The 9889-nt window shown below is 43.9% G+C and overlaps 1 protein-coding gene across 1 annotated transcript; it reads right to left on the reverse strand.

Moving 5' to 3' along the window:
- Positions 1–440: 440 nt before the first annotated feature.
- On the reverse strand, positions 441–8230 carry LOC139747129 (uncharacterized). Its single transcript, XM_071659045.1, has 4 exons — positions 7889–8230; positions 7129–7353; positions 2544–2702; positions 441–578 (listed from the first exon to the last, which is right to left on the reverse strand). Exons 1-4 carry the CDS (start codon positions 8003–8005, stop codon positions 441–443), a joined length of 639 nt encoding a protein of 212 aa, XP_071515146.1. The 5' UTR covers positions 8006–8230.
- Between the last annotated feature and the right edge of the window lie 1659 nt (positions 8231–9889).

Here is a 9889-nt window from a genome sequence, read left to right on the forward strand (position 1 = left end):
GACGGAACTCGAACCAGTTTTTTCTTTACGTTAGCTGAGACTGTACGAGCGACTGAAGCTCTCAATAAGGCTATCTCATTAACGCTATCTATATAGAGCCTGAGCCAGGTACCCATTTAATCGACCGATCCCCAGGGATGGATGAACAGCTGGTTTGACTATAGACCGCCTGCCGTAAACAGGATTCGAACCCATGAGGACTCGACCTCGGGTGACCCGTAAATGCGTCACGGTTAGAAAAGATGTGGGATTTTGTGTGATGTATGAAACTTATTGTGAGACAGAAGCTACTACGATTTTCTCTATTCTTAAGAAGGAGCCACAATTATTATGCTTTGGGTTAAATTCAAAACTAATTACTTCTTTGGGTCTAAAACTATGTAGTCACAGTACTTACATAGCTAATTCCGATGGTAAATAATTGTGCTTCAAGGCTTGCATCAGTCTGACAGATTCTGAACATTTTCAAGAGCTGCCTTCAGGCCGAAAGTGACCAAAATAACCTTTCTCACACGAAAGCCATGACAGTCGTCTGGTAATGTATATGGGAAACAATTAGTGTCAGAGTCAATCGTAATCTGTAGAAGAAGATTAGATCGAAAGATAAAGATTTAAGACGGGATTCAGGGAAGAAAATATGTGAACTCTAATAGGACTATTGACTCCTTCCTCCTCCTCATAAGTAATCAACTCTTCTTCAGCTTCTAACCCAATCTACCCTCACGTTGATGATTCCACCTTTACAAACATCAACTGCCTTTCCTTCTCTTCATTCACATACTCGTCCTCCGTCACTTGCTAACCATATTTCCCCTCTCAGCCAGGGGGACCGAGTTGGATTACGCGGTGCTGAAGACTCAATATCTCTCTGTCTTTCCAACGCTGGATTCCCTCCCTCTGTGCACTGTGAAAATACCGTGATTCAATCCTGCGGTAACGTTAATATCTTGGCCTCAACCACATCCCCCACTCTACCCTAGGAGCTTTAGGTGATCAACATCATAGAGTCTGTTTTCTTAAAAAGAGCAGGAGATTGTGTTGTAAAAGGGCCATAATTGTTTTTTCGTTCATTTTGTTCCATATGAGCAACAGGGGGAGTAGCGGTTACTCGTTCTGTAATGGACCATAGTCTGTCTCCTCATTGGCGATATGGGAACCAAGAATCCTCCATCTATTTAAAGTTATTCCCTCATCACCTTTCTGCAACCAACCCTTTTATGTCCGCCACGATCTTTGTTTCTTATGTTAACTGAGACGGAACATCACCCTGTCCGATATCCAGATAACCATTTCATTGACTAACCCATAGAGAGTTGAATGAACAGCTGGGTTGACTGTGGACCGACTGCCGCAATCAAGACTCGATCCTATGCACTCGACCCTGAGCAGCCTGTAAATGCGTCACGATCACGAACGCTAACCACTACACCATTCTGCAGGTATTGCTTTCGCCGCAGCTCTCATGAGTAGTGTGTGTGTGTGTGTCCCTGCCACTGAGGACTGAACGCTGCTTCCCTAGTTTCCATGTGGAGATTGGCCATCCGAGGACTAGCCGTTATGATACCTCTCATTTCCCCGACCAGCGAAACTACGAATTTCTTGTCCTTCTTTCGTCTTTTTTCTCTTCCTATAACACCTCCACCTTTGTGAAAAGATATCGGCACTGCAAACACATGCAGAACTTCAATCAACTTCTTTTTCTTTCTTCTTTCGCTTGTTGTCTGACCACCTTTTGTGGATTTGATTCGAGCATGTTCTGTCCATCCCAAGTCAGCCATATAGGGAAATAAAAAGAACATGGAGACCCAAATAGATAATTGGATTAATCAGAATTAGAATGAGAGAAAACGTAGGAACGATGGAGAGAGGATAATGACGCATACAGAAGTAAAGCAAAGAGAAAGAACACGTAAGGATGTACACATTAACAATAATAAGACGAAAAAGAACATCTTTATAGTAATGTTTATAGGAGAGAACTCTGACCAAACTACATACGTGAGATGATGCAAACAAGAAATTGTAAAATGACTGAAAAATAATGACACATAAGACAATGTCACATACTAATGTACAGACCCTCACTGACTAAAGCTCCAGAACAGTACATACCATTTGACCAAACATCACCGTATTATCAATGTGTTCGAAAGAGTCATTAGAAAAAATAATCATGGACATTTGACCATTATCAACAAAATTGTAAACAGAGGCCAGCATGGATTTGTAAATCACTTCTATTAGTGTCACGCCGGCCGCAACTCACCTCGGCTCATGCCACACCGGCAGTAACTCGCCATGGCTCATGTCACGCCGGCAGTAACTCGCCTCGGCTAATGTCACACCGGCCGTAACTCACCTCGGCTCATGTGACACCGGCCGTAACTCACCTCGGTTCATGTCATTCCTCCCGTAACTCGCCTCGGCTGTCGTCACTCCTGTAACTCACCTCGGTTAATGTCACTCCGCCCGTAACTTACCTCGGCTCATGTCACTCCGCTCGCAACTCACCTTGGCTCATGTCACTCCTGCCAGTAACTCACCTCTGCTGTTGTCACTCCGGCTTCCCGGGAGAACCCGGCATTTATGGTCATCTTCTTCTTGAGGCCGACGGTTCGAATCAGACGACGCTCAGCCGACGGGAATCGAAGGAAGCTCATGTCGATCAGGTCCTGTTGGAGCACCGGCAGACTCCAGCGGGCCTGAGGGAGAGTGGCCGGTGAGGGCGTGGCTGGGAGAAGGTGGTGTTACTGGCAGCGTGAGAGGTCACGAAGCCAGAACAATCGACCTAATTACTGGCCCAGCACAATCATATTGAGAATGAACACCGAATACGAGATTACATTCAAAAGAAAACTTGATATATGGTTAAAGTCAGTCCCAGATGAATCGAGAATCAAAACTCGTGTAATACAGGTGTGGCAGCTGAGAGGAATAGTCTCATGCATCAAGCAAGACTTGCAGTGAGCGCTTCTCTCTCTCTCTCTTTCTCTCTCTCTCTCTCTCTCTCTCTCTCTCTCTCTCTCTCTCTCTCTCTCTCTCTCTCTCTCTCTCTGGCTCTGTGGTAAGCAGCCACTAACCAAGGAGGTTCTTCCACCCTGAGAAGGCTACATTGGCTGTCAAGTTCTCCTCTCTGGTCCCAGGTAGCTGTTTCAACCTCACTCCAACACCCCCACTTTTCTTTTCTCCCTGCCTCACCCCAACAAGTTGGGTTGCTGGCACTGAGTCCACAAGCACACATTCTTCTCATCCCTCATCTCACACACTCATAACACGAGAGAGCACATTACATATATACCTCACACGAATCGTAATTCGTAACCGTAGTCCTCGTACGGGAGCACTACATGCTTGCACTGCCTGAACGGAAAATGTGTATCACCGGAAGTACTCGTGCTTGGGTAAGTAGGTAGGTAAAGTCGCTACTTTTCCCTACCAACAAGAACAACCCGAGCTCTGATAACAGGAAGAGGGGAGTAACCCTACACTACCTCAGAGACCCGCCTCCCTTCCACACCACCATCTCCTCCTCGTCCACCACCTCTGAACTATAAGCCCAGCTGGGTCGCCCATAAACCCTCGGCTACCACGATATTTCCCCGTTGGTGCGAGTGCTCCGGGGAGAATAACACAAGTGGGAATATATCTCTCCAGCGTAAGGAATGGTTCAGCTTTCTTCTGGTATCCAAGCTGTATGTATGTATCGCCCACAACAAGATACGGGGAGAACGCTCCCTCGCTGTGTACTGTCGTCTGCCTTACGTCAAAGATTTATCACGTAAATAATCCAAGTATTTAGCTGGGCTTATGAATGCCATCGCATATGTAGACAATGAGCCACTTCATCCACGTAGAGATACCTGGGGTTATGTAAATTACTTTTGTTATATGTGGTAATACTCGAGATGACGACCAAAACTCATCAGATTATATGTCTGTGAACCCAAGGCCACAACCCGGCCATATTGCTCTCCCTCGGCAACAAGTACCTGCAACGAATATGTTCTGTGACCATCAAAGACTTTTTCTCTCATCTCTTAAGTCTAAGCGCCTAAGCCACGGGCCGCTGCTCGAGAGATGAGATGGAGACACGAGCAGACCCAGTCTCTGCTCGAACTGCGAGGCTTCAGAACATTTATCACAGAATTGTTCGAACCCTGAATACGACTCGAATTATTTTCCCTGTGTTTGAGGTAAGGCTCCGTGATTAAAGCTTGGTTTAATTAGCGGCAGTGCTTGTGTTGGAGGGGCTTCATGCACACAACAGTTTGATGAAACACGTCGGAAGTACGTAAAAAAAGAAAGAAAGAGACTTGTGCTAGTGCCACTAGGGAACTCATAACATTATCCCGTTACGTTTACTGCTTCATTCCGGACGACACTGAAGCAGCGTCATTCACTGTCGCGAACCCCCACCCCACCGCAGCGTCCGAGGACGAGGGAGACAACACCGTGTGTCTCGACCACTTGACTACCTCGTTAACTACCTCACCAGGGAGGCTCCCACCTTACTCCTCCTCCTCCTCCTCCTCCTCCTATTCCAGAGAGAGAGAGAGAGAGAGAGAGAGAGAGAGAGAGAGAGAGAGAGAGAGAGAGAGAGAGAGAGAGAGAGAAGCTCGAGGTAGATACGATTCCTCACAGGCGCTCCGGAGCTGGCACAGTCTCGAGACGCACCTTTTATCTAGGAACCTTCGACGGTTTCGTATCGCTCTGTCGAACCATTTCATCATTGATCCGAACCGGGAATCTCGTCTGAACCGGCACAGTGAGACAACAACCAATTCAAACCCCAGAAACCTAAGAGAGGTTAACGGGAAGACAAATGATCACGATCGAACATGGAATGTTCCCTGTGGTCGTCTCGATTAAAGCCATAACTAACCCTTGTAATAGCTGCTGAAACCAGAGGATTTATTCGAGTCAAGATGATAATACCAGGAATGTTCTCTCTCTCTCTCTCTCTCTCTCTCTCTCTCTCTCTCTCTCTCTCTCTCTCTCTCTCTCTCTCTCTCTCTCCTATTGCATTATGGAATGCAAGAGCAGCAGTGGGAAGTGCAGTCTCTGTTCTACAGTCACATTTCAATGTTTTTGTTTTCGGAGCTTTTGATGAAATTCCTGAACAGACGTTCAAAACGATCATCATCATCATTGGCTAAGTTTCATAATCATCTTCAAATACTCCAGGATCCTTCACTTGAAAGGATCATGGAGCTGTCACGGGTCCACTCCATCCCCCTTTGCGTAAGCAAACTAGCGCCAGAAACAGACGAGAAAGGCCATATTCGCTTGCATTCATTCTCCAGCTGACATGGGCAATGTATCGAATCCACAGCGCCCTAATCGCAACCAGGTTACAAAGATTCTTCCATGGTCCCCCTCCCCCCTTCTCCCGGGACGCTTCACATATCCTAGTTCAGTCCAACGACAGCACGTCGGCCCCCTGGATATTACATCGCTCCACTCCGCTTTACCCCTTGCACGTCTCACACTCTCCTGCATGTCAAGGCTCCCGAGCTTTCAAGGCATCTTTCACTTCATCCTTCTACCTTCTTCTTGGTTTCCCATTCTCTCTGTTTCCTCTGCTTCCAACAAGTACACCTTCTCAGTCAACCTAGTCAATCCAGATCACAGAACAAGCCATACTTAATGCAGGACGAACCAACAGCAGGGGTTCACGGCTCGTGTTGTCCTCTCCTGACACAGACGCGTCATGTCGCATAGAAAACGAAGCCAATTTGAAACCGGGAACAACTTTTCGACTTCAACCTCCAGTAATAAGATCCAGCATATTACGATGCCTTGGAAGTATTCCAGTGCCACATCTTTCGTAATATGTCCTTCAAAATATTTGAATTGATATTCAAGCTTTTCTTTTAATCCTTTTGATACCAAAGGTAGATTTTGAGATGAAGGAAAACGCTGGAAACAGGCTGCCTTCTCAGACCGTCGTGATAGCACACTACGCCTGCTGTGTGTGTGTGTGTGTGTGTATGTGTGTGTGGGGGGGGGGGGGGGGGGATGGACAATCGAGTCGTCAACACAGTTTGTGGACTTAGTTGACGTCTCCTGCAGACTTCCCCTGCCTTCTCTAAGTTCGCTGGCACTCGCCACTAACTTCTGTTATTACTCTTCTCTATCCTCACTGTATTTATTGACGATAAGCCAAGGGCAACCAGCAACTGAAATCTATAAATCTCAATCGCTCCTTATCTTTTTTGCATACGGTGTGTAAACTCCCACTACAGCTACAAATTTTACCAAAAATAATCTTAAGATAATGAAAATCATCTTCCAAAATAATCCTAAAATAATCTTAATTATTTTTTCCCCCAAAAAAATCCACATATATCTTCTGAAACATTTTTTTCTCGTCTAGATTTATTTGACAGCAGTAGCAATCAGGCGTCAGTAGTAATGATAATTCACGCGGTGTTTCTTTATTCGTCGCTAACATCAGTCCGTATTCAGTCAAAATGTAGCCTTGTGATTCTATAGCCTGTCTGATTCGTAGACAAGAAAAGAATATACATCACGTTCGAAATGTCAGGTGTGATATTCTATCATTATCAAAATGCTATGTATCTTAGGCACCTCAGCTTGCCACAGAATTATTTTTCTTTCCAAAGTTCTGAATGCATAATCAAGACTTTCCTGAAGAAGTTCTGATCGAAGAATTCCTCTGTATATGACCATCCCCTAGAGGGAAGGCCTTCGCAGATGTGGTCGTTGTTTAAAAAGTTTCGTAATGTGTATGTGCGAGTCCCTCTTCTTGATATCCTTAAAGACCTCCATGTCCTGACCATTGTCTCAGAGATGGTGTTTACACTGCCCCGGGCGCTCGACTCCGGTAATGGGTTAATTCAGCCGTCACCAGTGGGTATAGCACGGGTGCCGTGACGTGGGATGGGCGGAGGGAGAGCCATGTTTGTGTCACGAGAAATTGCCGTTACTGGACATGTTGCCATGTTGTGTTCTTAATGGTTGAACTGCGGCTCTCTCTCTCTCTCTCTCTCTCTCTCTCTCTCTCTCTCTCTGTTCACCCCATTGCACCACACACACACACACACACACTAACCTTCTCTCAACAAAGGCGTCCTGCGTCATTCAACAGATCAGCTGAAATCTTACGTGGAATAGACTAGTGGCGACGGCCGTGAGGGGCGGGGTGAGGTACAGCGGTTCGTTCTCCAACAGGAACTCGTTCACTTTGCCCTTGGTGTTCTTGCTGACCAGCTCGTTGACTCGCCGGCGGACCGCGGCGTCCAGCTCCCCGGGGGCCACGTCTTCAATTATCGCGTTGTAAAACACGCCGATGGTCCGGGCGAAGAACTCAGTGGAGTAGGGGTTCTTCTCCTGCAGGAGGATGAGAGAGAGGATGAGAGAGAAAGAGAGAGAGAGAGAGAGAGAGAGTAATAGCAATACGTGATGCTATGTCCCCAAAACTGCTATTGATGTGTAAGTTACAAATTTTTGATTCTATTCTTTTGCACACCACTGACGCGTGCCATCTCTAATTCCTGTTCTAAATGGGATTAGGGAAATCGTGTCTAATCAACCAACTACTAATATATCAATGGTTTTCCCTATTTTCTGTATAGAATAAGAGTTTTTATAGATTTTTAATGGTGCAGCTAATTCATTAAAGGGGGTTGTTAGCTCTACATGGAAAAACACAAAAAAATAATTTTCATTTTCCAAAATTTGTATTACTTCTGAAAGGCTATCACTGTGAGAGAAATGATTGAAATTAAGCAAAATTCACGTAGGTAAGAATGTGAAATTGTGATAAAGCCATAAGAGACAACAGACAGTCCTGTTCACAAATCATTTTAAACTCTAGTTACACGCGTCAAATGGGTTTGAGAATTTTCAGGTCAGCCATGTATACCTTTTCTACGAGGAACTGGCTGAGGAAGGCGACGTCGTGGATGTCCGTCATCTCCTGCACCGACTGCGTCACGTTCTTCAGGATGAGATGTGGGTTGAAGGTGTAGAAGTCGTCCATTTGCAGGAGGTCGGAGAGGGCCCCAGAGGACAGCCCGCGAGCCCCGAGAGAAGCATTCCCAGGGTTGAGATGAGGCTTAGGGGCGACATAACGAAATTCCTCCGCTTGTGCTGGGCGGCCGCTTTCTTGTAAACCTGCAGGAGATCGAAAACTAGAGTGGGGGATCGAAAGATCGGAACGTCGAGAACGAAGCGGTTCGAAACTCCTTTTGAAGCGGTTCGAAACTTTATTCCACCTTTTAGTTTTTCTTACAGAAAAATAGACCAATGATTTTGCTTAAAGTTTTTCCAGTTATTCTCATCGTTTTTATCATCGAGTTCTTTTCAAAATCGATCATAGAGCACTTGAAATTTACATCATCAATGTCCACAGAAACTCTCCAAAGTTGAAACCAAGACAGGCCTAATGACCTTCCTCATAAGTCGATGGCCGTAAAACCCAACAAACAACAACAGTTGAAACCAGTTAGCGAAATATGAATCTTGGCAAATGGGACGCATCTTCCTTCTCAGGAGGGTTGAATGAAACTCTACTTCTGGAGACGCAAGGATATTGGGTGTGACTTCGATGGCGAAATAAGAAGGGTTTCAGTGGCTCCGGAGACAAAAAATCTAAATTGTCGTCCTTTGTTGTATAGATAAAGAGTAGATTTCGTGTATTAATCATTGTTTCCTAGGAGCGCAAGTGGATCGATGATTGGAAGAAAAAAATTGGGTCTATTATTACCATAACATAATTTTTTGTGACGGAAAGCATTGAAAAACAGCGCGAGAAAAGAAAATAGATTCTTTTAGCTCTGGCTGCTGGGAGCTGCTAAACCCAATAACATATCAATGCATTCTATGGGGACGCAGAGGTGGCGGGAGTCAGGAAACTGTAATCACAGGAAGGTGTAATGTGGTATCTGAAAACAGGGAAAGTGGAGAAGGTAATTGGATTACCAGCCTTCACGCGGTGAGGGGAAAACTCACGACCATGTTTACAAGGACTGGCATAAGATGGCGGAATATGGGAAAAAGGGGAAATCGTCACGGCCTCCAGAACTATTATGAAATGTAGTAACATTTGTGGTTCGGGAGTGTAGCCAGCCTCGCCTCAGATTAGACCGAGATGCATTTACGTTCACAAGACAGAGAGATATGATCAGAAACGTCATATTTAGACAATCGTCTCGTGCGTCTGTTAAGTGAGATTCGTATTCCTGTCTTTACGACGCAATAGAGTTTTTTCGGAATCATTTGATATCTTTTTCTACTATAAAGACCTTTATAGGAGAGAAATGAAGAAGATAACGGAGAATCATTATTTTCATTATGATGATTATCATTATCATCATTATCATCATTATTACTATAATTATTATCATTATCATTATTATTATTATTATTATTATTATTATTATTATTATTATTATTATTATTATAATTATCATTACTATCATTATTATTATTATTATTATTATTATTATTATTATTATTATTATTATTATTATTATTATCATTATCATCATTATCATTACTATCATTATTATCATTATCGTTACTATTAATCTTATTATTATTATTATCATTATCATTATTATTATTATTATTATTATTATTATTATTATTATTATTATTATTATTATCATTATTATTACTATTTATTTATTTATTATTTATTTTGATTTGTCGCTGTCTCCCGCGTTTGCGAGGTAGCGAAAGGAAACAGACGAAAGAAATGGCCCAACCCACCCCCATACACATGTATATACATACACGTCCACACACGCAAATATACATACCTATACATCTCAATGTACACACATATATATATACACACACAGACGCATACATATATACCCATGCACACAATTCACACTGTCTGCCTTTATTCATTCCCATC

The sequence above is a fragment of the Panulirus ornatus genome, chromosome 67 (genome assembly GCF_036320965.1).
Source record: "Panulirus ornatus isolate Po-2019 chromosome 67, ASM3632096v1, whole genome shotgun sequence".
NCBI lineage: Eukaryota > Metazoa > Arthropoda > Malacostraca > Decapoda > Palinuridae > Panulirus > Panulirus ornatus.